The sequence below is a fragment of the Acanthochromis polyacanthus genome, chromosome 2, assembly GCF_021347895.1.
Source record: "Acanthochromis polyacanthus isolate Apoly-LR-REF ecotype Palm Island chromosome 2, KAUST_Apoly_ChrSc, whole genome shotgun sequence".
NCBI classification, from domain to species: domain Eukaryota; kingdom Metazoa; phylum Chordata; class Actinopteri; family Pomacentridae; genus Acanthochromis; species Acanthochromis polyacanthus.
The window spans coordinates 29,483,893-29,511,715 of NC_067114.1; the positions used below are offsets into that span (position 1 = coordinate 29,483,893).

Here is a 27,823-nt window from a genome sequence, read left to right on the forward strand (position 1 = left end):
ATGCAAAACAGCTCTCCATATATTCAGACTGAGGTACACCACATAACGAGTGGCGTGCACAGACATGGCATGAAGCAAACACATTTCTTCCTTTAGGGGATCAGTTTACTCCCTCAGAGGAGAACACGGGGCGGTAATTTACAGAGCAGATCTGCATGCGATGAGAGTCAAAAAAGGCTCTTTTAATGCCTCCTGGAACTGACTTACAATCACTTTTAAAGACAAAATTATTCAGATGGAGCCAAAAATAGACTATTTTCACAACTGAACATTCTTATAATGAGTAAACTGTAATAAATAGTCAGCAAAGAACAAAGCATGCATGCATGGGGTAATTATTATTCTTCTGGATTCTGAAGGCAGAGTGGATTCAAAACGCTTTCATGTTTGAGTCTGCTGCATAATCTTCCATGGTTTGTGTAATCTGATTTGAGAGCTGTGTGTGTGTGTGTGTGTGTGTGTGTGTGTGTGTGTGTGTGTGTGTGTGTGTGTGTGTGTGTGTGTGTGTGTGTGTACTTGTTTCTGCTATACCGGTGGGGACTTTGACCTGACTATTTGCTATAAAGGTGGGGACTTGTCTTACGGTGGGGACCTAAAATGAGGTCCCCACGGGTGGCAACACCGTTTTCTTGGCCATATTGTTGTTAATAAAAAATGTAAAAGTGCAAAAACGTTTGTTTAGGGTTAGGCATTGATTTGGTGATGGTTAAGGTTAGGGTTAGGGTAAGGGTTAGGAGTTAGATATGAATGGGAGTCAATGGTAAGTCCCCACCGGTATAGAAAAACAAACGTGTGTGTGTGTGTGTGTGTGTGTGTGTGTGTGTGTGTGTTCGTTCCGCTCACCTGGAAATACTGTACAGCAGAGGATTCCTCTGTTCTGTCGCTGAAGACTGAGTGCTCAGTAAGATGTCCACGACAATTCTTCAGGAGGTTATAAAAGGACTGAAAGTCTGAAACAGAGAACAAACGCACACTTTTTAGTTTTAGCGTCACAAAATAAATTGTTTTTATTCTACAATGCATTAAATGGACTTTGACTGTACAGAAAACCGCTACTGGCTGATTGTAATCGGCTGTAGCTAACAGATAAACAATTGTTAGCAGCAGACTTTCTGATGTCTTTAGATCACTTATTTAACTACAATAATTTGCCAAGCGGGATCTTTTTGCCCCACAGAGAGGATCTTTTTGCCCCACAGAGAAGCCCCTGAAAATCACCAGCATCAAAATGATACGAACTGAGAATGGAAAAAGTATTTTAACCGGTAAACTGGATGGAGAATAGAAGTCACAGGACAAACATATATTTCTGTACGTACATGGATGCCCTTTGTTAGCTTCATATATGATATTGTGCTATAACAGGAGTGTCAAACATGGGCCAGAAGGCTAGTGTTAAAGTATGAAAAATTCTAAGATTTTTAACTAACTGGCTGCTGAGTTTAGCGAGACAGTGGCAGAGTTATGCTTCACTGTTGACTTCTAACGCCACAAGAGAAAAGGCTTTCAGGATGAACGTGTGTTCAGCAAACACCATGCGAGTATCAGCTTCCCTAAACCAAATAAAGACGATGACCGAGCTGCTAACTTTAGCTAACGCTCTGATAACATCCACAACAACCGAGCGGATGTGAAACCAAAGATGTAAAGAATGGTGTGTTCCTCAGTCTTTGAAGTGCTGCCTGGTTTCTAATCTAAGTAGAAGGTTTTGGTTTTTTTTACATTTTTGACATTTTGACACCAGTGCACTGATAGACAAAATAAACTACAGATTAAGCAAAATAATTAAAGAAATGAAGTACAGGAGATATATTTAATCTGTACCTCTAATTGGTATATTTAGGTGTACTAAAAATTAATAGAAGTCCTGTCAAACATGGGATGTGTGTTTCAGTGACAGGCAGTGAGAAAATTACATTTAGACAGAAAACTGTCATAAAATCTGGTCAGCTCTTTATCCAAGTTACAATTTCAAACTAACAGAGTCTGTTTATAGCTAATAATGCACAAATCATTGTTATGCAGACCGTACAAATTCAAAGTGTACTTTTTGTATTGGCCTTTATTGTTAAATACTGGCCCTTATTGTGAAATACTGGCCCTTATTGTGAAATATTGTCCTTTTATTGTGAAATATTGTCCTTTTATTGTGAAATATTGTCCTTTATTGTGATCTATCGTCCTTTTATTGTGAAATATTGTCCTTTATTGTAACTTACTGTCCTTTTATTTTGAACTTATGTTCTTTTTTGTGACTTTTTTAGGGCTGGCCCGAATAGTGGTTTCTGGTCTCCGAATATTCAGGCCATGTTAAAGATGAATATCCGGATATTCGTTCCGCCCTGTAACGTCTGACGGGGGGGGGGGGCATATTCGGGTCCAGTCCTAGACTTTTTATTGTGAAATATTGTCCTTTTATAATAAAATATTGTCCACTTACTGTCCTTTTATTTTGACCTAATGTCCTTTTTGGTGACTTTTTATTGTGAAATAATGTCCTTTTATTGTGAAATATTGTCCTTTGTGGTGGCCTATTGTTGTTCTATTCTGAAATACTGTCCTTTATATTAAAATATTGTCCTTTATTGTGACTTACTGTCCTTTTATTTTGACCTAATGTCCTTTTTGGTGACTTTTTATTGTGAAATAATGTCCTTTTATTGTGAAATATTATCCTTTAGAGTGACCTATTGTTGTATGTTTCACTGTTTTCTTTGTGTACTGTTTGTAATTGCGACCTACTGTCCTACAAGTCAGGCATTGGAGGAAAGTAACTAAGTACATTTACTCAAGTAAAATTGGAAGAACTTGTGCTTAACTTGAGTGTTTCCTCTTTAGGCTATTATGCAACATTACGAAACTTTAGAGGGAAGCATTATATATTCTACTTTACTGCATTTATCTGACAGCTTGAGCTATTTTTAACAATGAACGTTCTATAACAAGCTTTTAAAATACAGCACACTGAATGATTAAACCAGCGTATTCCAAACTTTCTGCCTTCTGGCATCTCAGAAAAAGCACTGGGTCACATTTCAGACGTCTGAGTGGCTTCACCAAATAGTGATTTCTCCCTCTAAAGTTCTTTATTTCAATAAATGTTCAAACGATTCAACATCTCCTGTCCTGCTGACACATTCATGCTCCATGGTAATGTATCAGTCAGAGGCCTCAAACTAGTACTTTTTGATACTATAGCTACATTTTGCTCCTCATATTTTTACTTAATTATACGTCTTATTAATTAGGCAGTAAAGGACCTGCATACTTCCTTCATCACTCAAACATCTGCAGCACAAGACAAAACAATCCAGATTTCTTTTGCATGAAGCTAGAAATCACTCGCAACAGTTTAGATCATCATCAGTTAGACAAAATCTCTATAAATGGAGATGATTTCGTACAGCACGCACACAGACAAGATGCCTCCAGAAGTACAAGATGCCCAGAGTAGAAGCCGAAGGCTTAGAGGAAATCCTTAGATAATGGCTGAGCTGGAGCAGTTATGTGAGGACCAACAGCAACAAATACATTTTAAAAATCCTCCTGAACCACCAGAGGTTACTGCCGCTAAAGGAGGTTTGATCACTGAATAAATGACCTGCTTTTCCCAGCATCACTGAGATACTTCAACATGAGCACTCAAAAAAAAACGCACCATTCTAAATCTGTTTACATTTAATAAAGATCAGAACTTCTGAGCCCTCGAGTCGTCCTGTGGGTCAAAACTGACCCGTTTTAAAGTTTGAAAATGTGGAAAAAAAATGCATTTTCACAGTGAAACTTCTGATGTCCACATTTTCAACATTTTTAGGAAATCTTTGAACCTTTTTTGGTGAAAAAAAGAGAAATGTTAAAAACGTTTCTTAAGAACATTCACAAAAAAAAAATCAACCAATTTTTTCTTGTGAATGATCTTAAAGAAAACAGAAGTTTTACTGATATATATTTAATCACTTTAGATTTTTATAGGATTATTTTGGAAGATTTTTACTCATTTTTTAAAAAATATTTACTAGAATTTTCTTGCCACATTTGGAAGATTTTTTAAAATAAAACTTTTAAGGGAAACTTTGAAGGAATTATTGCAATTTTCTTCCTGAAAGTTTTGCAAATTTTCAGAAATTTGGGGACATTTTTTTTGCTGAATTTGGGGATTTTTTCCAGACGAGGAAACACTATTTTTTGGTGCCTATAAATGAAGACATTAGGAGGGTTAAGGAAGACAGCGAGGTCTTTCCAAAGTGTTCCTTTGACTATTTACTGCCTTCTAAACGGTCTGTGATAGCCTGTGACGGTCTGACTGTACGGCGGGTTCTGTACCTGCAGGTGAGGAGAACTGCAGCAGGACGCTGTTGCAGCCCAGTGTGATGATGAACGACTGCTTCCCCACGCGGCTGCACTCCGTCTCCCTGGAAACCGAACACTTGAACACACTCGCCTCCTCTCCTGGAAAGAAAGACAGGGAATGGAAAGAGTTAGGATACTTTCATTTCCCACAAAGATTCGTCTAAAAATACTGCCTAAACTTTACTTTAACGGGTAAATTCACCGAGACGACAACATTTAGGTGCTTTATTCTTCTACAGACCACTGAAGAACACAGTTTAAAGAAAATACAACCAAAAAGCACAACTCATTTAAAAAGTGTCTTAATTTTGATAACGTCCAGCATTTTGCCTGTAGGGCAGAGAGACTGTTCTGCTGCCTCTTTAACAGAAAATTCAGCTTCAAAACAACCCTCTCCTGTGTGGGAGAGATGCATTCAATCTCAGCCTCTTTGCCTCCCTCCACACAGGCTGCAGAGGCATCAACACAAACGCTGAAATTTGTACTATTTAAAAGCAGGAACTCATATGCATTAGACTCTCTCAGATAGTTATTTATAGAGAAAGTTTAAGTGGAATAATTCCACACCTGCGGATAATATCAGTGTCAGGTTTGTCCCCGTTTCAGGATTTACATGACTGGTTTGCATATATTTCTGTCTACATAGAGCAGCAGGAGACCAGGCTGAATCCAGATGATCTAATTTTATTATTTTCCTAATGTCAGGAAACCCAGCAAACACTCTAAAGCCAAGCATGTGTCTCTCAGTACTTTACAAACCCACAGTGAAGGTGTAAATGTTCACCATGATCGTAAATATATAGCTCAGTTTTAAGAGGTCATTTCTTAATTTCTCTTTACAGGGGTGAGTACATTTATTACGGCCTTCTCTCTGAGGTGGAAGTCTATTTCAGTGTCATTTGCTGGTCAGTCTGTGTTCATCCACGATCTGTCCTCCTGTTTGCTCAAAGATTCCAGCGCTCACAATGAAACCACAGGCTGAGTTTCAGTATTAAAGATTATTTTTAGCCCTGAATCCTTCAGCCATCTGCTGCACTATATAAAACTGTTTGCGGGTACCTATGATGCCAGGTCTGGGTCCACTACAGCCGCCCCTCTGGGTCTGTGAGTCAAATCGTTTGTGAGAATAAACCCCCGACTCCACTGTGTTTCTCAGTCAATTCATCACCAGGTTTACTCACACGAAAGCTCCGTGCAATAAAACACAAACACAGAATGTTTGAGGGTTTAGTGCCACGGAATATTTTGCTCTGTGTGCTGACAGCTGCAGAAAACACAACTAACGCCAGTTTAAAAACATACGTGTCATCTTTTCCTCAATTCTACACTCAAAAGTGCAATCTCAAGAAATAACTCATGAGGAAAAAAGTAAATAACGCGAAACAAAATCACACAAGGAAGCTTTACAGAATCCCCTCTGTTAAAAACGGCCCTATGCAAATATTTCCCCAGGCAGGAAAAACATCGTGGTGGTGCAGCCGGCCCAGCGTGGACCCACAAAGCAGCCTGAGCTAATCCAGCGTCTATTAACGGATTGAGAGCAGTGCTTCAGATTTAGAGAGATGCATCTTCTGGGAAGAAAGCCAGTCACGCACCTCAGTGGAGTCTCTCCTCAACCACTCGCACTGCTGAATAAGGGTCAAAACACTCGGTAGCACACAACAGAAACACATCTACCGTAACACGAACAGATGATCCATTTATTTTGTGTAGACATTAATAGTGTTCATAAACCTCAGACACGTATCTAATCTCATCAAACATGAGGCAGAAATGATGTGGCAGAGCTCTGGCTGACTGACAGGATCCCTTGGCTCTGCTAGATAATTAACTGCATAAAGCAAGACTATTAGGATAATAAAATATATCAATAAAGCTGTGGAAAGAAACGAAGAGGAGATGAGCGATGCTGATTATCTCAGCAAAACAGTGCATGTTTTATATAATGACGTGGTAAGTAGAATGAAATGAAAACAGCACAATAAATGTGGTTTTGTGGTGCCAAAAGACACATTTAGAATTACAAAAAAAAGCAGCAGAGGCTCACTTGTTCTGACTTTAAGTCTCTGTGTGTTTTCCAAATGTTTCATTCCACACAGCCTCAGTAATCACTTTCAGCTTCTAACAAAGCCTTTCTGATATCAATCTGGAGTCTAAAGCTCAAGCTGAGATAACATCGATGACATAATCACGGTTTTATTTGATTGTTTTTAACGAGCCGGACAACGAACCTGCCCTGCATGGGTGAAATCATTTGGCTTTCAAGGACAGTTTCAGCAACACTCAGCCTCAGTTTATCGTTTTCACGTTACAGAGTGTCTACAAAGGAACACAACATTTAGTCATCTGGAAGTGATGATATAAGATTTATGTTTATGATCAAAACAACAGAAAAACAAAAACAAGACAAAATGTGAAAAAAATGACACAAAACAAGAAACAAAACGGCAAAAAAATAGACTACCGTAACAACACAAGCAAGACAAAAAAACATACGACAAAAACAGTACACAAAAACAACGAATAAAGCAAAACACAAAATGACAAAAGTAAGACAAGAAACACAAGCAAGACAAAAAGGAAACACAAAAAGAGCAAAACGAGAAATAAAATGATGGAAACACGAGACAAATGACAAAAGTCACACAAAAAAACAGACAAAACACAACAAAAACAAGGCAACAATGAGAAGCAAAATGACAAAAACGACATGAAATGACAAAAGCGAGAAACAAAATGACAAAAAATGTGACAAACGACACAAAACTATACGAAAAAAAAGAGGCAAAAATTTGACGAAAAAATTTAGAAAGTAACGGAAAAAGGACCAATGACAAAAATTAGACAAAAAAATGACAAAAGCGAGAAACAAAATGAGGGAAAAAGATAAAAAAAAAACAAATGAGACAAAAAGGAAACAACACGAGAAATAACAAAAAGAAGAGAAACGACAAAAGAAGACAAAATACTACAAAAATGACAAACGACAAAAGAACAATCTAGTATTTTACTTTATGATCCAAACAACTAGTCATGGTCTAGAAATGATTTTAAATTTATAGTTTTACTAATTTACAATCTGCAGTTAATGTCTTCTCTGTAATTTTTACACTTTGAGGACCGGATTGGACCCTCTGGAGGACCACTTTTGGCCCACGGGCCTCATGTTGGACACCCCTGATCTACAGCTTTCATACATCGGACTGCTGGCGTTTCTCTCTTCCTCCCTTCACTTCTGCATTTCAGGGAGAGAAATGAACGCTCCGTCCTGACAATTTCTAGAAACCTCGACTAAATGAGTCAGTGCAGCTGTCGTCTTTGAACAGAATCAACGTTTCTTATTTTTCACTGAGCCGTTTCCTCTCTAAGTCTGTTCTTGCTGCCTCAGCCACGCTGTGACTGTACGAGCTCAGCGGTCACGCAAAGACGAATGAGACGATCGGTTCTGGGGCTCTGCATCACGTATGTACCATATGGACACGGCTGGACAGGATGCTGCTGACAGGACAAATCATCGAAGACAGAAAATCAGCCTTTTTGGCCACATTGCTGAGGTCTTGCATCAAACTTAAGAGGAAAAATGACTAAAATATAGACGTTTATGTTTGGTAAATGCACCACAATTAGCTAATCTGAACTACAAGCATCATATTAAACCGCATTTAACTGCTGAGGTGCAGCTAATAAGTTGTTTTTGCTGAAATTGAGCTTTTCTTCCTTCCAGGAAATAAAGAAACTCAAGCAACTGCCTTCATTTTCTGCATAATTAGGACAAAACGACATGTTTTAGTTGTAGAAAACTCAGTGGAACCCATAAAATAATGACAATAAACTGTATCGAGTCGCATCTGGAGAGGAAAAACTGCAAAACTGTACGTAAAAAGCGGTGCAAGGTTGTGCTACTGAAGTTTTCAAGTCCGAGAGGTGAATGACTCTTTGCATTGCTTTCTCTGACAGGACATGGAAAATCTAACAACAAGAAAGCCTAAAACTTTCCTTTGACAACCAATAGCTCTGAGTTGTTTGCTGTGGCATTAGTCCATCTTTAGCTAGTTTTATTACGATGATCATCTTTTCTTTTTTTTTAAAGAAACATGGCAGGTCTCACTCCATGCATGCCAATGGCAAATCATTTATTCTAAGGTTTTAATTTCATTTTATTTAAGCAAAATCCTAGTGTTAATTGACCTCACTTGGCAGGAGAATAAACTGAATATTTTAGCAGAGGAAGCTGAACCAGTGATAAACAATTAATTGATTTCAAATCGAAAACAGGACTTGAAACAATGCAATTAGCAAATCGCAAAGGCTGCAGTTTAGGACATGCATTATGCAGCAGGTCTGACCCAGGGTGTGAACCGTTGTGTCGATGCTTTTACAGATTCATGCCCGTCCTACTTTAGATCATATTTTTGTGGTAACGCTCCATTATATGTTTTAAATCTATTACACTGTGAATGCAGAGCTAAAGCTTGAGTTCAGAGAAAAATAATTAAAGCAAATGGAATCGCAACATCCGTCAGAAAAATTGTAATTTTATAATTTCCCCCAAATCAATCAGTACAACATGGGTAGGTGTAACGTCACCGTGACTTTAAAGCACGGCCGGCCAGACGTCGGTGAATTATTGTGCTAGAAGCTGGAAAACCGTCTGCTCGAAACAGACTGACCAAAGCTGAAATTGTGGTTTTGATGGAGCGTAAAAACACACTATATGAAGAGACGTGGCCACACTGTTAAAAGACTGATTTAGTACCGCACTCCTACAACAAAGCTGGACTCTTGATGGTCAGCCTGTTTCAGACACGGATCACTTTCTGGCAATTTATCACGTCTGAATAAACACCTAGATCACTTTTCTGTGAAGGCGATCTTACCAGAATAGACCTAGCAGTGTTTTCATATCACTTCCAACACAGGACGAGTCGGGAAGAATGCAGTCAGACGATATTAGTCTTGCTGACGAGGGACAGTTGTAAATATAGGGTGCCTCCCAATCACAACAGCTCAGGAATGATGTTTAAAATCCTCCAAATTAATTCCCGATATCAGCTAAAAGTGGCAGGTTTGACTGTTGTTGTTTTAAACACTAAATCATCTTAAAATACATGCTAAAAAAAATGGTTGGAAACTGGTCATCCTTAGCCTAGCCACGCTATAGCCATGTTTCTGACGGCACAAGGGTCTAGGGAAGCTCGACAGGGAGGGAGGCGGGCTAAAAGGTTGTCTATCAAATCCCTCTGCAGCAATTGGGTAGGTATACAACCAATCAACGCAACGAATAGGCTGACGTAGTTCTGAGAGCACCGGCGGATTGTGGCTAAGTCCCGTTAGCTTCCCAACCAGCGGAGCCAACTGGTACATTAAGGATTTGCCATATCCCGTCGGCATAAGTCCAAATACGTCTTTCTTCTCAATGAAACACTTCAGTGCCGTCCTTTGTTTATCTTTCAAGTTGAAATTTAGCTTCAAATCTTTAAGGGCTGTGGCCAAAGCCGAGTCGAAAGATAACTGTTTATTGTGCGCCGGTTGTTTCTGTCAGAATCGTCACGCCTCTGTCGTCACTTAGTTACGCCCGCCTTCTGACTCTACACTTCATGGTGATTGGTCCGGCCAGTTTTAGGAGAATCCAGCCTCGAGCCTTATGGAGGGTAACTAGACCCACCCTGGCAGAGAATTAAATTCGTTGCCGTGGGTTGTCTAGCGCGGCTAGGCTAGGTCATCCTGCCACCCAAACTAAAGTACTAGAAGCAGGGATTTAATGCTCAGCCTCTGGGCTTCATGGGAAAACACCTGAGTCTCACCTGATTGGTTTAGATGCTGACTCAACAATGTGATGCACACGAGAGATTTTGATTTTATTTATCCGACTGACAGAATGAATGCTGCATTTATCAACCAGAGAAGCTGAAAACAGTCGGATCAGCTCCTAAACTGCACGTTATAAATCAGAATTTTAGTTTAGTGTGTGATCACACTGGTCTGATTGAGTCTTTTAGTATTTACCAACATTAAAACTGCTAATAAGTGCAGTAACTGAAGAATATCTGACAGATCAGTCATGAAAGCAGTCGTCTTGTCTTCTCTTTCACTGTATTTGTTAAAGTGTTTGGTGTATTTTAGTAGTTTAAGAGCTCAGACTTCATGTAAATTTGAGGCGTAGGGATAGAACAAAGATTACAAATCACCTTTAAAGCACTTAAACAGGCTATGCTGCCATAATTACAACTGTTGGGATGTGTACGAACCGACACGTGGGTCAACTGGAATCGGTTCTAACAGGATGTGATTTTTGCTGCTACTTAGAACGTGCAGTTCACCTTGAATTAGTCTTTTTTAGCTCTCAGACCCCATCAATAAAGACTCAAGCCCCAGCCTGGACATGGCTTCCTCTGGAAACGCCGTTTTTTTTTTCTTCCCCCCAACTCTGACAGAAAAACCCCCAACACCTGGAAACAATTTGTGAGTAGAAATCCGTGGAATTCTCCTTTAAGACATCTAGTAAGCCGTGGCTTCCTATACTAGATGTTTGTAAGATAGCTAAGGCAGGGGAATATAATGTGTTGAGCAGGGGTGTCCAACATGAGGCCCGTGGTCCAAAAGTGGTCCTCCAGAGGGTCCAATCCGGCCCTCAAAGTGCAGAAATTACAGAGAAAACATTAACTGCAGATTGTAAATTAGTAAAACTATAAATTTAAAATCATTTCTAGACCATGACAAGTTGTTTTGATCATAAAGTAAAATACTAGATTGTTCTTTGTTCTTTTGTCGTTGTGTCTCATTTTTTTAATGTTTTGTCTTGTTTTTTGTCTTTTTTGTCATTTTCTGTTTTTTGTCATTTTGTTTCTCGTTTTGGTCATTTTGTGTCTCATTTTTGAAAGATTTCGTTTCTCATTTCTGTAATATTCTGTCTTGTTTTAGTCATTTTCTTGTCTAAATGTTGTCGTTTGTCCATTTTTTGGCACTTTCTAACTTTTTTGTCAAATTTTTTGTCTTTTTTTGTGCCATTTGTCACTTTTTAAATCATTTTGTGTCTCATTTTTGTAATATTTTGTCTGATTTTTGTCATTTTGTTGCTCACTTTTGTCATTTTTTGTCTAATTTTTGTCATGTGTCCTTTTTTAAACGCTTTATTTGTTTTATGTCATTTGCCCCATTTTGTGTCTCATTTTTGTAATATTCTGTCTGGTTTTTGGGCTTTTTTGTCGCTTTCTAACTTTTTTGTCTAATTTTTTGTCTTGTTTTGTTATTTTTTGTCTGACTTTTGCTGTTTTGAATATAAAGTAAAATACTACATCATTCATTTTCAGATAGCTGTGACTAAATGTTGTGTTCCTTTGTAGACGCTCTGACCCAGAAGTAGTAATGTGGAAATGATAAACTGAGGATAAATGTTGCTGAAAATGAACTGATTTTTCTTCACAAATTTCAGGTTGTTCAGAATATTTTGTAAAAAGATAATTCCTTAAATGTGGATATTTTCAGAATGTACTTTTTGTGTTAAAACAAAGCTAAATTTTGGAGTTGTGCTTATTTAAAGGTTATTCTTGCTGTGATTTTACTCGTCCCTTGAGATCAAATTAGGCTGAATGTGGGCTCTGAACTATAAAGAGTTGAACACCCCTGGATTAGAAGCGTATCAGAAGAAACCCCCGTCCAGATCTTTACATTTTCACCACCTTTGATGTGGTTTAACACATTCACTCTCAGATGGAAAGCTGAAATCACACATGTGCCTACTTTACACCGCCCTGAGGGACGTGTGGAAGGCGATTCTCTCAGCATTACACATTAAAAGTTCCTCAAAGATCTGCACTGTGCTTTTCTTTCACTGGAGCATCACAGTGGAGGAGGGCCAGCAGGGTTTTCGGCCGTTTCTTTTCAGCGGGACATCCCATTGAATGAGAAAAGCTGCGGAGGAGATGCTGGAGGGAAGAAGGAGGCGGCGGGGGCCCGGCTATTGTTCCAATGAGAACAAAGATGAATGCATAAGTAATGAGGGCCCGGTCCCGCTACGCCACCTTAAAACACCCAGACCGTTTTTTGCCCCAAAAAGTACAAGCTTCAGAAGTGTTTTCTACCATGAATGAGGATAAAAATGAAAAAAAAAGAGCAACGGCCGGAGTCAGGAGTGATGCCCTCCGCTCCGGGCTTCAAAACAAGTCACTGAAGCTAGTTCACATGCCAAATATTAAGATATTAGGGTCTCTGGGGGATAAAATTGGAAGAAGATGTAGTCGCGAAATAAAAGGGCATATTTATGAAGCAAAACATCAAGGACAAAAGACGTCGGATGTGAGCGGCAGCCGCACGTTAGCGCATCCCCGCTGGAGGTATTGTTTAACTAGCATTAAAGTCCTCATTATTAGCTGCCCCGCTCACTGCCGGGACTTAGCTCTGGTACGGCGCAAGATTTATGTCGTAGTCCCCGGAGAGGTGGACTTATGTGGGGGACTCGGATCCTAAAGTTAGCAAACCTCTAAAACATTTGAGTTTTCAGGGCTCCCTCGTGACAAACAGGGGGAGGCGACGTGGTCTCTCAAGATGTGTTAGCTCCGCGGCGGCTAACGCTAGCCGGATTAGCCGTTAGCGTTGCGTAGCATTAGCGGCTAAACACAGGCCGACCGTCCGGGAGAAGCGGCCGCCGAAAAGGTCAACTCACCATTGGAGAGATTGATGAGGGCCGCGTCCTGTGAGGTTTTCACTTCTAGCCGCAGGGGCTGCTGCTCCGAGTGCCGCTGGATGTCTCCGTTCGCGTCTCCGATGGAGAGGAGCCGCACGCCGGGGAACACCGAGACCGCCATCTTCGATCTGGAAGTAGAGACAGCAGCAGGTCGGTGGCGCTCACATCCAACCACTCACCGCTCTCTGCTGGAGGCAGGCAAGCAGGCTGGGCATCGGCGTGGAGGAGCCCGCTGCAGCAGCGCCACCTGTCGGCTCGCAGCGGGGACTGTGTAAACACCGTGGAGCCGGGGGGAGACGCGCCGTACGTCCTGACGTCACACCTACCGTCCAGGAGCTCCTTATTAGTTGATGGATTGAATCTTTCAAAATAAAGAAAATACTATCTAATAATTAATAAATAAATATCTGATAATGAATAAATAAATAAGTAAATAAGACACCAATCTGATAATAAATAAATAAATAAATAACCTATCTGATAATAAATAAAAAAATAAATACATACAAACATAAATAATTAAATAAAATAACTATCTGATAATCAATCAATCAATCAATCAATAAAGTACCTGTCTGCTAATAAATAAATACAAAATAAAATACTTATCTGATAATGAATTTTAAAAAAATAATGGAGGGGTGCTTAAATTTCTATTCTGGAACAGTTTTACAAAATCATCCAAGTGTTTAAGCTCCCAATGCATTTGCTCACTACAATAATTAAATAAATAAATAAAGTAAATAAATGCAATTCTCATTCTTCATATACATTAAATCAAAGCAACTTTATTTACACCAAACAAGCAGCAACAAAAAAAATAAAATCATAAATGAAATAATCTAAAATGTAGTGAGTATTGAGTATTAAGTTCCTCGTAGATCCAGAGAGAGAAGGTACAAACTGGTGCATAACATACAAATGTATTATATTAACATAAATATATTAATAAAAGAAGACAATATGAAGGACACATCAGGAGAAAACCACAACCAGACAAAAATATTGTAGTAATAATTTAATGTTTTCAAAATGACATAGTAGCATCTTCAGAATGAGCTAACATGAGGGTTTACATTTGGAATATTAATTTGACTTCAAAGATATTCAGGTTACAGTCATATAAAACACAGAAGCACATCAAATCTTTATATTAAAGAAAAATATAGTAAAATAACAGATGATTTATGTCTAAAAGGATGAGTCCATTGACTTAACTTCATGTTGACAAATCAATGAGTGAATGGGCTCATTATTGCAGCTCAGTGATTTTTTTAGTTTTCTAAGACTAAGATGCAAAATTCATCCAAGATACAGTTTCAGTGACAGAGATAACAGAACCCATGGTAACGTTTAATTGTTAAAATTGGATCACTAAAGTCATTTAAAGGCTCCTGTTTCCCCAAAACTGGAGCCTTTTACTTTTTAAAAAGAAAATACCAATGCAGTAATGAAAAAAATAATTATTTTTTTAGCTTTCACAGTTCTGATTTGTGTTAGAAAGTTGTAGAAAAGAACAAACACATTAAATTAGATTGTTCTAAGCAACACTCATAAATCTGGCATCTTCCAGTGTGACTTTCATGGGTCTCCTTGTCATCAGATAGAGATGTTTTTCATCCACCGCTGTTGAAAGTGTAATTTTCCTGTAATTCAGTTGTGGTTAGAAGCATTTAATTTTGTCATGAAGACAGAATTATGGCATTAAGGTCTGTTGTGTAACCCTGTGAATGCGTATATAATTATAATTGTCTTCAGCAGTGCTGCACGTGACAGAAATCCACATCGGAATGATCCTTCACTCCTTCTGCAATAAAAGAAAGAAATGTAAATAAACGTAGCTCGCAGGGTTGAGTCTTGTGCTCTAAAAGACAGCAGGGTAGTTGTTTAGCTGGTGCAGAAAAATATTGAAAAAGTAGCAAAAAAAGGATTATTCCAGGAAGAGAGGAATGTCGGCACCTCAGAAGACGACACATGACTTAGGAGGCCTGAACGGGTTGTCACTGGAGGGCACGCCGGTGAGGAGAGGGTCTTTGTGCGCATTTTGCAAACAGAAGGTCTTCAGTTCGGCAGCGGCCTGAGAAACCTGAATAAAACACAGGGATGAGAGGAGACACGGCAGCTGATTATAGTCAGAATCCACTAAGCTGGGGGCAGGTACACTGAGCTAAAATGCAGTCTAACACAGCAGATCCTGCCTTCATGAAGGGAACCATGCTGAGGGTTTGATGTCGCTGCCTCAGATGATTCAACTCTACGCTCATTATACAGCCTGGTGTTCCTGTTATTTTGTCCAGTCCGTTTATATCAGTGGGGGTGGATAACAGAAACAGCTCTCTGGATAATGCAGTGTTCAGATCACTCACTCTGAATATTGAGACCCAGTTTTTAAAATTTCAAAATAATAATATAATTAGGGATGTCTGATATTGTCTTTTTTGCCGATATTGTCCAGTTCTCGGATTCTGATTCCGATATCAACCGATACTGATGAATGTGGGCTACTTCACTAATTTTAGCTAACATCACATATCTCCTGTGGTGGAATTAACACATCATACCTCATTTTACCTCACGATAGGCAAAAAAAACAACCCTGGAGCGCTGCTTTAGATGAGTCCAGTTTTACACTTGGAAGAACAAAGAGTGAATCTCAGAGGCCCTAAAACTGCAGCGCTGCTTCCTGGGAGTCTCTGTGGGGAAAAACCCAAACATTTCCGGTTCAAAGCGCTCTCTGATGTGACATTTATGAGCCACAATCTGTTGTACAGCATCCCCAGATAATAATCTTTTCCTCACTAGATGAATTTTTTTTTCATAGCTGCACTGTAAAAATTGACAGAAGAAAAACATTTAAAAACAATGGAGTATTATAATGTTCAAAAACTATTTAAAAAACTATAAAATGATGACATTTTCAAACTGATTTAAATACCCAATAAAAGTTTAATTTGTTGTAAAAAGAATACGTTTTTGACGAAACAGTTTAGGCCTGTTTCTTATAGTCGACATGTAAATTAATACTTTATTCTGTAATTTTACCATCTATTATCTGCTATAAAACAAAACAGGGCAATTATTATTATCATTATTATCATTATTATTATTTAATAGTATATTTTCCTTTTGTAGCTTTTTATTTTTTTCCTTGGTATTTTTAAAAAATAAACTTATTTTCTTTTTTCATTTAATTAATTTTTTCCTTAGTTTTTTAGGCTTTTTTGTTTGTTTTCCTCAGTTTTATAGTTTGTTTTATTCCTTAATTTTGTAGTTTTTTTTGTGTATTTCCCTTAGTGTTTCAAAAAAATTATACTTATTTTCCTCTTTTTTAATTACATATTTTTCCTTATTTTTTTTGGCTTTTTTCTAATTTTTTTTGCTAATGCTGACTAACTCTTTATTTAAAGAACATTTTTAGTTCTCTTTTAGCAGTTATTAATCCTGTGCTTACAAGTTGTCCCCATCCCCAAGTTACAAGTTGTTGGATTTTAAGCTACTCTTAAATACACAAGATCAGCAAAAGAAAATCACCACAAGCAAATACACTCTAACTTTAGATCTTTAAATATTGCAAATAGCAGAAAACACAGCCTGTATTTCAAAATGTCCCGGGCTGTCATTGCTTTGTATTTGATTTTCCATCTCTACAGTGTCATAAAGTCCAGTCTTTGGTGTGTTTTTTGCTGTTTGGACTGTAATCACGAGAATCTTTATTCTGGGATCTCCCCCAGCTGAAAACTAATCTGTTCTAAAATAAGTAGCTGGCCAACAATCACACCAGTCACACAGCAGCACAATCAACAAAGCCATCAGTGTGCTGCTGTCGCTGAGAAAAGTCTGTTTTCCTGCCATTTCTCTGCACACCAGGGCGTTACACCGCCAGTAACTTCAACATATCTAACAATAAAACATGAAATACATGAGTCTGGTCTGAGTTGATGCAGTTTATGGTTGCAAGTGCTTAAGAGAAGACTCTTTTAGCAGGATTTAACAAGAATTTAGAGAATAAGGAGGTTCTATATGAATTCAAAGCAGTTTTAAGGATGTAAGAAAACACTTTCTGCTGCATTGAAATGGCAAAATATAGTAAATGTATATTTGGCAGATTAATTATGCTCCACATTACGGCTTAGGCTGCGCATAAGAGCAGGTGTTGAGCTAAAAAGTGAGCATTAGCCATAAAAACTGACTTATGAAACTATTTTTTTTCTGCATTGTGCCACATCCATAATGTGAAAATACACAGAACTTTATGCCAGCAGTGATGGCATAAGTGTGTCTTTGCAGAACTTTCTTTGTTTTTAGCAACTTTGGAATAATTATGAGCAAAAAGTGTTTCAGTTTATGTCAAAATCAGGTGTTTACATTGCAAGCAATATTGTTTTTGGTGTACAGACTGTAATCAACTTGACTTACACGTGGTTTTTATATATAAAACAAAGAAATTCTGTCTTCAAACAATTCTCCTGTGGACTGTAATACTTAAAATATTCATTTTAATGCAACATTTCAGGAGTTGCAATCACTTTTTTTGCATTATTTAAGTTGAATTCGTCCTTTAAAGCTACTTCAATGGGTAAAAACAGCTGGACTGGTTATAATCTGATGTACAGAACAGGTTAAATAATGTAAAGACAGAAGACTAACTGCCCCCAGCCAGTTTTGTGGTACTTTTTGTCAGTGTTTGCAGTGAAGCTGAGTGTTGTCTGCTGTTACCTTGATCCTGGGGACGCTGGCCTCCAGGCGAAGCTGCTTCACTGCCCTCTGGGCGATCACTAAGCTGCTGTTGGCGGCGCTGTTGTTTGACATGACTGAGTCCAAATGACAGGGAGAGAAAGTCCAAGTCCACAGTCGGACTAATGTTCAGCTCCGGGCTGAGAGAAAACACAGTGCAGACTTTCAAAATAAAAGGCCTGTTCACTTAAATAGGACCGGATTTAGTTGAGATTTTACATTTAATTAGCAACACTGTGAGATAAAAATACTGGATCACAAAGAGACATATTAGAGTAATTAATCAAAACAATGTAACACTAAAAACATGTTAAAATGCATGATATAACTTTTATTGTCACATTTCTCGTTCATGTCACTTTAACAGCAACATAAACTTTAAATAACACATACTACTGCTAATAATAATAACAACAACAATAATGATAATAATAATGATAATAATACATATTATTGTTGCTACACTACACTTATACTACAACATGTCAGGCACCAACACCATCATATGGACAGGACTTTTACTCTATCTTCAGCTCAGTTTTCTGCAAAAGAAAAAAGATATATCAACAAAATTCAATTCATATAATACAAAACATAGATTCACAAGCTGTTTATATGGGTCCACTTAATTGTATGGTTAACCATGAAGGAGGAGAGAAACCAAACTGGAATTTTGCAGGCTTCTAGCAGCATGATAGAAGATAATTTATTCAGGGTTACAGATCTCTACCACCGTGCCACACCATTCCACCATCGTTCAGTTCATATAAGGGAAAACATAGGTTCACAAGCAGGTTATAGGGGTTCACTTCAAGTGTATGGTTGACCATGAAGGAGGAAATAAGCTTGTAGTACCATGATGGAAGATATTTTGTACAAATTTATAGAGCTCTACCACCTGTGCCACATTGCCTTTTGGCCTCACCAAAATTGGTCACTTTTTGAGGGGTCCATATTTTAGCAGCTCATATCTTTCTATATGATGCCCCAAGAAGTCTCCAACTTTGTAAGTTATCATACAATTTTGTTTAGAATAGGACAGAGCGGTCCTTGGGTCAACATTTATAACATTTCTAGTAATTTTAGACCCCTAAAACCTACTCACGAGTGTGTTTTTCTTAATTTTTAGCATTTTTAGAAGGCTCCTGTGGTCTGTAGAGAGTAGCTAGGAGGCTGTGAGGCTACCTGTGATGTCAGATGGTTTCTGTGAGCTTGTCTGCCAAATTTCAGCCGTCAACAATGTCGAGAGGCTGAGAAATAAGCAGTTAAATAGTGCTAAATCCTAGGCGAGGATTTAGGGGGTGGGTTTAGGTCCAAATTCTAAAAAATTCAAGATCCCATAAGTTTAGAACTAATAGAGCTCTAATTTTTTGCATGGAAAATTGTTTTGCGTATATCTTCCATCACAAGAAAATGTAGCCAATTTCTAGGTGGTGCAGCAACACCCATTATTGAAACCACATGAAATGACCCTTAATAGTATCTGTTAATTTTCATTAAAAAAAACCAAAATGTAACAATTATAATAATAATTGCTATACTACTACTACTAATAATAATAATTATTATTATTATTATTATTAATAACTATTATTAACAGTTAATTTAGAGGTTAGGGCTGAGGTTAATTGTAATAACTTTACTATAACTTAAATAAGCAGCTTCTTACTTTGATAAGAAGATTTTTTTTTTATTTGTTTCAGGGAAATGTTATTGTATAATTCCACATTTATAGGCTGCAAACATTGATCATATTTTTCCTGTCTTTGCTTGACTTTATACTACTGTTTATTTTGTTACTGTTTCATCATCTTTTCTTTCTGTTTTTCATGTGTTCATGTCTTGTTCTGAAGTTTGTACCTGAGGTTCAGTCATGAGCTGTAAAGAAGAGAACGACCGCTGGGGGCGCTGATGCAGCCTGCTGCTCTTTAACCACCAAAAAAATGGAGGAACAGAAGAAGAAGATAGCGGTTCAAAGGTCAGGCTGGAAGTACTTCCGGAGCCGCTGGGGTCACAGAGAGGAGGAGAAACCTGAAATACTACTAAAATGCTGTTACGAGTGAGTACCTGAAGTTTCTCATTAATTTAAGCGTCAGCATTAGTCTCACCGTGAATGAGTTTTATGTCAGATCGGTGGTGAGTGTTGTTAACGTCCTGTTAGCCGGTTAGCTCAGCAGCTTGTGTAACGTTTGAAGGCATCACCTCTAAACCTCACACTGACAGACTCCTCTGTTCATCTAAATACACCCAGTATAACCAGCCGCATGTCACTTTATGTCTGCTTTTTACACTCGTTGCTTCATCTGACTACAGCTCAGCATGTTGTTAGCATGTAGTGTGTGTACATGAGGCAGAAAGGTTTTAACCTGCAGAGCATCGTGTTGTCAAGAAATTTAAAACCTCTTGACTGTTTGAATTTAGTACTAAAATAAATCAAATAAAATTGCACTTTAGTCCAACACACGATCAACAAATCTTCTGGGCTGATTTTTTCACTAGATTTCAACATACTCGGGACTCCATCAGTCTCTCTTTTTACAGAATGTTCCACACTCAGCATCCCATAATATCTAAATGTTTAACCCTAACATACTGTTTGTTACATGGCAATAATCCCTGTTTAATGTCATTTCAATTAGATAATAAAAATAGAACAATCCATCTGTTAAAGATCGATTCAGTCAGTGACAAACAGATGGTGGTAAATTAAAAAAACAAAACTTTTAAAAGACTGAATATACACAAAATGTTCACTTTTGTAACCACAAACAAGAAGAAGGATTTAATATTTTATCCATATGGAGTGTGTGAAAGTGTTACTCATAAAAGCTTTGTTTTGAAATATCACATGTAGATTTTAGAATTATCTGATTTAAGATGTTGTGTTTTTGTCGTATTGAGTTGGACATATGTTGAAAACACATTTTTTAAATCATCTAAACAAACTATATTCCACATCAGTTTTCTTGTATACCTTGTTGACAAATACTGGTTACAGAAGTTGACATAAACCAGTGTGACGACCTGATGGCGCTGCTTTTACACTCAGACCGTCGTTTGTGGAGGAGACCTTTCACCCAGTCTGACTAAATTATATGTTCACAAACAAAACAGTGCCGTTCTAGTGCTATTCTACCAAATACACACGTGGACAAAATTGTTGGTACCCCTCAGTTAAAGAAGGAAAAACCCACAATTCTCACTGAAATCACTTGAAACTCACAAAAGTAACAATAAATAAAAATTTATTGAAAATTAAATAATCAAAAACAGCCATCACTTTTGAATTGTTGATTAACATAATTATTAAAAAAAACAAACTAATGAAACAGGCCTGGACAAAAATGATGGTACCTCTATAAAAGATTGAAAACTATTTGACCAGAGTGACATGATTAACTCAGGTGTGTCATTTAATTGACATCACAGGTGTTTCCAAACTCATAATCAGTCAGTCTGCCTATTTAAAGGGAGACAAGTAGTCACCCTGCTGTTTGGTGAAAAGGTGTGTACCACACTGAACATGGACAACAGAAAGCGAAGGAGAGAATTGTCCCAGGACATCCGAAAAAAAATTATAGACAAACATCTTAAAGGTAAAGGCTATAAGACCATCTCTAAACAGCTTGAAGTTCCTGTGACAACAGTGGCTCATATTATTCAGAAGTTCAAGACCCACGGGACAGTAGCCAACCTCCCTGGACGTGGCCGCAAGAGGAAAACTGATGACAAATTGAAGAGACGGATCGTTGGAATTGTATCCAAAGAGCCCAGAGCAACCTCCAAAGAAATTAAAGGTGAACTCCAAGGCCAAGGTACATCAGTGTCAGATCGCACCATTCGTCGTTGTTTGAGCCAAAGTGGACTTCATGGGAGACGACCAAGGAGGACACCACTGCTGAAAAAAACTCATAAAAAAGCCAGACTGGAATTTGCAAAAATGCATGTTGACAAGCCACAAAGCTTCTGGGAGAATGTCCTTTGGACAGATGAGACCAAACTGGAGCTTTTTGGTAAGGCACATCAACTCTATGTTCGTAGACTCAAAAACCAAGCATACGAAGAAAAGAACACTGTCCCTACGGTGAAACATGGAGGAGGCTCAGTAATGTTTTGGGGCTGCTTTGCTGCATCTGGCACAGGGTGTCTTGAAAGTGTGCAAGGTACGATGAAATCTGAAGACTATCAAGGCATTCTGGAGAGAAATGTGCTGCCTAGTGTCAGAAAGCTTGGTCTCAGTCGCAGGTCATGGGTCTTCCAACAGGACAACGATCCAAAACACACAGCCAAAAACACCCAAGAATGGCTGAGAGAAAAGCGTTGGACTATTCTAAAGTGGCCTTCTATGAGCCCAGATCTGAATCCCATTGAACATATGTGGAAGGAGCTGAAACATGCCATTTGGAGAAGACACCCATCAAACCTGAGACAACTGGAGCTGTTTGCTCATGAGGAGTGGGCCAAAATACCTGTTGACAGCTGCAGAACGCTCATTGACAAATACAGAAATCGTTTAATTGCAGTGATTGCCTCAAAAGGTTGTGCAACAAAATATTAAGTTATGGGTACCATCATTTTTGTCCAGCCCTATTTCATTAGTTTGTTTTTTTAAATAATTATGTTAATCAACAATTCAAAAGTGATGGCTGATTTTGATTATTTAATTTTCAATAAATTTTTATTTATTGTTACTTTTGTGAGTTTCAAGTGATTTCAGTGAGAATTGTGGGTTTTTCCTTCTTTAACTGAGGGGTACCAACAATTTTGTCCACGTGTGTAAATGCAGCCATGTTCAGCTGTTTTCTGTGTACATAAGGCATGAATAGCAGCACGGTGAGGTTGTTTGTACTTACTGACATGACTAAAAGCAATAGAACTCCCGGCTTTGCTTTACCTTCTGGTCCAGTTCAAGTTTTTTGTGTTTGTCTACAGTACGTTTCTCTATTTGCTTATACACTTTTTTATTTTACTGTTGTAAGGCTGTTATACTTGTTCCCTTTCACAGGATAAATAAGCTGTCATTGTTGAATAAAATGTGAATGAACTTTGCAAAAAGCTGCAGAATCTATTGTAGGAGCTTCAGTAAGAAGCAGATGGACTTTAGTTTTAGGTTCTTGAAGATATTTCAGCTCTAAAAACAGAAGAAGCCTCCTGGATGAAAGTGAAATATCTTCCAGAACATAAAAGAGTTGTTTTTTGCTCAAGCTCTTAGGATCATCACGACCCGGTTGACTGAATTTCTACACAGACAGCTTAGAAAACATTTTTTTTTCTGTGTCCTTCAGAGGGCGTTGCACATCGGAGGGTTGACACTGAAACACAGCAGGTCCATCCATCACAGTCCAGTATGGAGAAACCCTCTAATACCCATAGTGGTGGAGCAGACGGTGAGTGCGATGACCAGAACTGTGCCCGGTCTTCAAAAGAGAGACAAAATATAACCCCCAGAAAGTTTGATTTAAGTTTGTCATGTCTAATGAAAAATGAGGCGGATGAAAGTTCACCTTGTGGCTTCTACAGTATCAGGAAATAGTGCTTTTTTTCCAGCACTAGATGAGATGGTTTTGTTGATTAAGATGAAAAATTCTCATTCTTTTGTTTTAGGGGAGAGGAGAACGGGCGTATGACATCTACTCTCGCCTCCTCAGAGAGAGAATCATTTGCGTAATGGGTCCTGTAAGTGTCTTCCTGGATGCTCTTTTCTCCCCCACCATGTTTTCCTGAATGATTCCTAATCAGCTCGTTCTTTCGCCCCTCTGATCAGATCGACGACTCTGTAGCCAGTCTGGTTATTGCCCAGCTGCTGTTCCTCCAGTCAGAAAGCAACAACAAGCCCATCCACATGTACATCAACAGTCCCGGTAAGACGGAAGCACGCAGAAGGGTTTAAAGTAAATGTTGAACAGCGCTGCTAACCCTACTCTAATCACAGCAACAGGGATGCTAATCCATGCTAATGTTTAGTTTTTTCTCAGCAGTAGAAGCTAGATATTTAGCTAGCTGTTACTGCTGACCAAGAGGACAAACTGACTGATGGAAAACAGTCCAAAGAATGAGTCTGATCCTGATAATGAGGTAGAGAGAGACATTCAATCAAGGCTGACAATGGATGAAAAGATGGAAAATAGAAGAGAGGACATAGCTTTGCTTTATCCATTCTTTAGGAAAACTGTTTAATGATAAAAATAAGACACAACGACAAAAACAAGACAGAAAATTACAAAAGCCACACACAAAATGACAAATGAGACAGAAAATGACAGAAAACAAAACAAACAAGACATGGAACAACAAACACAAAAGGACAAAAACAACAAAAACTGACAAAAAAAACAAGACAAAAACGTATGACAGATCAGCGTGGACAGAAACACAGCCTACTGACCATCAGTTATCTTGAAAAAAGGAGCTCAGTGTGACAGTAAGAGGCTTCCAGTAATGTCTAAACTATGTTTTTGTTCTGTACACTTTGGTTTAACCATTTCATCCTAAAACAGAAACAGAATAAAGCAGTGAGACCTTTAAGTGTCTGAGCTCGTTTACCCGCTCACATATTTGTTCTTCAGCTGTTTCCTAAAACATTTAAAGTCACATTAAGGCTGATCTTTGCTGCCATGGGAACATATCTGAATACAGTCGCGTGTATTTTAATGATGAGGAAGTGGAACTGATGACCTTAACTCACATTCACACTCAGCAGTTTGTTTCCTTCCTGCTTTGGCTTTTCTCGTATGGATTGTAACTTTTCATTCCTCATGTGGGTTTAGTTTTTTTCTTTCTTCTGAGAACTACGTCACTCTAGACCGAGATGGATAGATCTAGTGCCAGCAGACAAACAGGACATGATAGAAGCTCTAGAATAGAAAATAAAGGACTTTTCTACATGCCATTATCTGACCTGTGCCTCACAGATTAGATTTTTTTGAACTTTCTGGTGAACACGATGTCTCAGGATCAGGTTGAAAGAATTAATGTCTGACGATCCCCCTGTTTTTGTCTACTTTTTCCATGACGTATTTCACTTTATTCAAGTAGTTTCTACACGGACAGTTTTAATTAGAGCGTTTAAAGATCAGACTTTCATCTTTTAAATGGTTATTTAACATGAGACCGTTTCCTTTATCAGTTTACATTTTTACAGAAGTATTCCAAGTGTTTTTACCACATAAAACATTATTATTATGACTTTCTACCTCATCCTAATTACTACTAAACGTTTGTGAGCAAAGTTTAAGATCAAGGTTTGAAGATGGAGATGATCAAATTTTCAGATCTTCTCTCAGAATTCTGACCTTTAAAATGAGGTCTTTAACTATTTTCTGGTGGATGCATGTGCGTTGTAATTCTGGTTAAAATGATCCTCCACACGTCTGAATGAAATGAGTAGAACTGTTGGAAGCCTCCCTCCTCCTCCTCCTCCTCCTCCTCTCTGATCCAGGCGGTGTGGTGACAGCAGGCCTGGCCATCTATGACACCATGCAGTACATCCTCAATCCCATCTCCACCTGGTGTGTCGGTCAGGCAGCCAGCATGGGCAGCTTGCTCCTGGCAGCAGGAACCTCCGGCATGAGGCATTCACTGCCCAACGCCCGCATCATGGTCCACCAGCCTTCAGGAGGCGCCAGGGTAAGCCGGTCTCAGCACCCATCTGGAGTCAAAGCTGGGGCAGTTAGAAAGTCTCAGAACCAAAGCAGTGTAAATAATATTCAGCTTTCTGTGTCCAGGGTCAGGCCACAGACATCGCCATCCAGGCCGAGGAGATCCTGAAGCTGAAGAGACAGATCAACAACATCTACGCCAAACACACGGGGCAGCCGCTGGAGACCATCGGTACGTTGACGGGTGTTCACCATGAACAGGCAAATTTGCGTATCGAGGTATCAATTTTGAGCCCCAACGTGAATCGCCCAAATTCGATGAGAAAAAAAATATGGGGTGTAAGGGGTATAGGGTTGGATCGCACGTAGTTGTCAACGGTGTGCTGGCAAAAGCACGAGTTGGAAACAACGATTGGAGAGCATTATCGAAAGTTAGATGTAGCTGGGAAAGCGAGGTGCATGGTGTGCGACGATGAGACAAAATACAGCGACAGAGGATGCCAAGCGCTGATAGACCACATGAAAACGAAAAATCATGCCAGGAAATTGTACGAAAAGCGCTCTAACCAACAAATGCCCAGCAATTTTTTCACCCGGCGGAGGGAAGAGATGCGACAACAGGACCAAACATACGGGATCAGTAGTGTGTACCTGCAACAACCCAGTGGCATTGCCCCACAAGTTCCTCAACAGAAGAGGCTCACTCCCATGGTCGATCAGAAAGCACACACAGTGATGACTTCATGTGGCTCATTCAAATTTGAATCCAGTATAAATATTTGGTTTCATCACATTAACATGACTTTGTGCTGTTTTTGGGGGGTGCCGAGAAGGTCCCCATACAGACATTTTTTAAGCCTTCATGTTTAAAGAATTCTAGGTGTCAGAGTTCACCAGAATGCACCATTTCAGCCTTTAAATTTCAAAGGTTTCTTGCTCCGCTCCCTCACTTCCAAGGATTCACTTATTTGGTAATTTCCCAATGACATGCCTGCATGAAGTGAAGGAGACGCCACAAAAACATCCATCCATTATCTAAACACCGCTGAATCCTCGTTAGGGTCACAGGAGCTGACTTAGGGTGAAGGTAGGGGACGCAGAGTCAAACAATCACACATACAGACAGTTTAGAATCACCAGATAACCTCAGCATGTTTCTGGACTGTGGGAGGAAGCTGAAGAACCTGGAGACTGCATGCAGAAAGATCCCAGGAAGGCCGGGACATGAACCAGGAATCTTCTTCTGTGCAGCCCCTCCACAAAACAAAGATTTTAGTCGAGCTACAAGCGGCTGGTTCAGTCCTCTTAGAATAAGATATAGTGACACTCGAGGCAAGTCATGTTCATGTTGAAACAAACATGTTAATTCCACATATTCCTCAGGTAGTTATTCATCAGAATGAACATTTTGGTGGGATCACTGCAGCCTTTGAATCCTCTGAAAGGACCTACCACCCACACACACGACCATCCAACAACGACCGACCCCCCCCAGCCTGTATGCTCCTGGTTGTAGTTTCTGTAGCTTTAAATTCAGTTGCACTGCTTCTGTCCTTTGTGGAGGACGGCTGTAGCTCAGCTGGTACCATGGATACCTCTGACAAACAGCTTGGAGCTCATTGTGTGTCCATGGTCATGCATAGGACAGAGCACTGATTAGAAATAAACCAACAATCTGTTTCCAGAATCACAAACTGCACCTGAAGGCTGTCAGTGAACAGCTGGTCCTCAAAGCTAAAGTGTTAAATAATGGAGAAACTGCTCAGATAACGCTCAGTGTTTGTACCAACAGTCATGCCTTTGTAAGCTGCACACTGCTGGTGAATAAACACACATTTCTCTCCTCCTTTAGAGGGCGTGATGGAAAGAGACCGCTACATGAGTCCCATGGAGGCCCAGGACTTCGGCCTCATCGACCGGGTCCTGGTCCACCCGCCTCAGGCCGGCCAGGACGAGCCAGAACTGGTGCAGAAAGAACCGGCGGCGGCGGCAGCGAGTCCTTCACCTCAGCCAGAGTCTGCAGCTCCAGAGCAGGCCTCCCCGGGGACAAACCCCCCGTCCTCGTATAAACCTGAACCATGAACTGACCACAGCAGAGCAGCCACAGATCTACAAGCTCCTCCTCAGGTCCTGAGCCTCAGCAGAGTTTCTGTTCTTCAGTAGGACTTTCTTCCTCATATTTAACACATGGATCAGATGACAGTGTAGGTTTTATAGCTCTTCATTTCTGTGAGATAAAAGTCAAAGAAACGACTGAAAAGCAATCAGCAGTCATCTGAGTTCACACACTGGTTTGTTTAGAGGAGGGGAAGCCCGTTTCCATGACAACGTCACGTGTTTCTGTAGAGTGAGGAAAGCCTGTATTTGATAACTCATATTTGTAATAAATATGATCATTTTGACCACAAAATAAGTCTTTTCTTCATTCACGCCTCTCTCAGATGTAAACAGTGTCTCA

The 27,823-nt window shown here is 39.2% G+C and overlaps 3 protein-coding genes across 4 annotated transcripts in view; 1 reads left to right on the top strand and 2 right to left on the bottom strand.

Annotated features, from left to right (window-relative positions):
- Positions 1–13,275, bottom strand: part of carm1 (coactivator-associated arginine methyltransferase 1) — a 32,717-nt gene extending 19,442 nt beyond the window's left edge. The window contains exons 1-3 of one of the 2 annotated variants that reach the window (XM_022215399.2): positions 13,013–13,274; positions 4,324–4,449; positions 844–950 (exon numbers count right to left, since the gene is read on the bottom strand). In XM_022215399.2, the coding sequence (XP_022071091.1) occupies positions 844–950; positions 4,324–4,449; positions 13,013–13,154 (375 nt within the window). In that variant the 5' untranslated portion in view covers positions 13,155–13,274. Of the gene's footprint in view, positions 1–843; positions 951–4,323; positions 4,450–13,012 lie in introns of both variants that reach the window. The other variant, XM_051960675.1, reaches the window with a different exon arrangement.
- A 761-nt stretch (positions 13,276–14,036) lies between these two features.
- Positions 14,037–17,893, bottom strand: si:dkey-204f11.64 (uncharacterized protein LOC100537752 homolog). Its single transcript, XM_022215398.2, has 3 exons — positions 17,750–17,893; positions 14,993–15,119; positions 14,037–14,840 (listed from the first exon to the last, which is right to left on the bottom strand). Exons 1-2 carry the CDS (start codon positions 17,840–17,842, stop codon positions 14,994–14,996), a joined length of 219 nt encoding a protein of 72 aa, XP_022071090.1. The 5' UTR covers positions 17,843–17,893; the 3' UTR covers positions 14,037–14,840; position 14,993.
- A 1,822-nt stretch (positions 17,894–19,715) lies between these two features.
- On the top strand, positions 19,716–27,778 carry clpp (caseinolytic mitochondrial matrix peptidase proteolytic subunit). The gene is made up of 7 exons (XM_022215395.2): positions 19,716–19,826; positions 23,053–23,154; positions 23,372–23,443; positions 23,532–23,628; positions 25,206–25,393; positions 25,492–25,597; positions 27,218–27,778. Exons 1-7 carry the CDS (start codon positions 19,815–19,817, stop codon positions 27,445–27,447), a joined length of 807 nt encoding a protein of 268 aa, XP_022071087.1. The 5' UTR covers positions 19,716–19,814; the 3' UTR covers positions 27,448–27,778.
- Positions 27,779–27,823: the final 45 nt, after the last annotated feature.

Bases quoted from the DNA above. Each gene is read 5' to 3' on its own strand.
- clpp (XM_022215395.2), top strand. The intron at 23,444-23,531 runs GTAAGTGTCTTC...CCCTCTGATCAG, and splicing joins TCATTTGCGTAATGGGTCCT to ATCGACGACTCTGTAGCCAG. The intron at 23,629-25,205 runs GTAAGACGGAAG...TCTCTGATCCAG, and splicing joins CATGTACATCAACAGTCCCG to GCGGTGTGGTGACAGCAGGC.
- si:dkey-204f11.64 (XM_022215398.2), bottom strand. From the start codon at position 17,842: ATGTCAAACAACAGCGCCGCCAACAGCAGCTTAGTGATCGCCCAGAGG. The intron at 15,120-17,749 runs GTAACAGCAGAC...TGTTTTATTCAG, and splicing joins CCAGCGTCCCCAGGATCAAG to GTTTCTCAGGCCGCTGCCGA.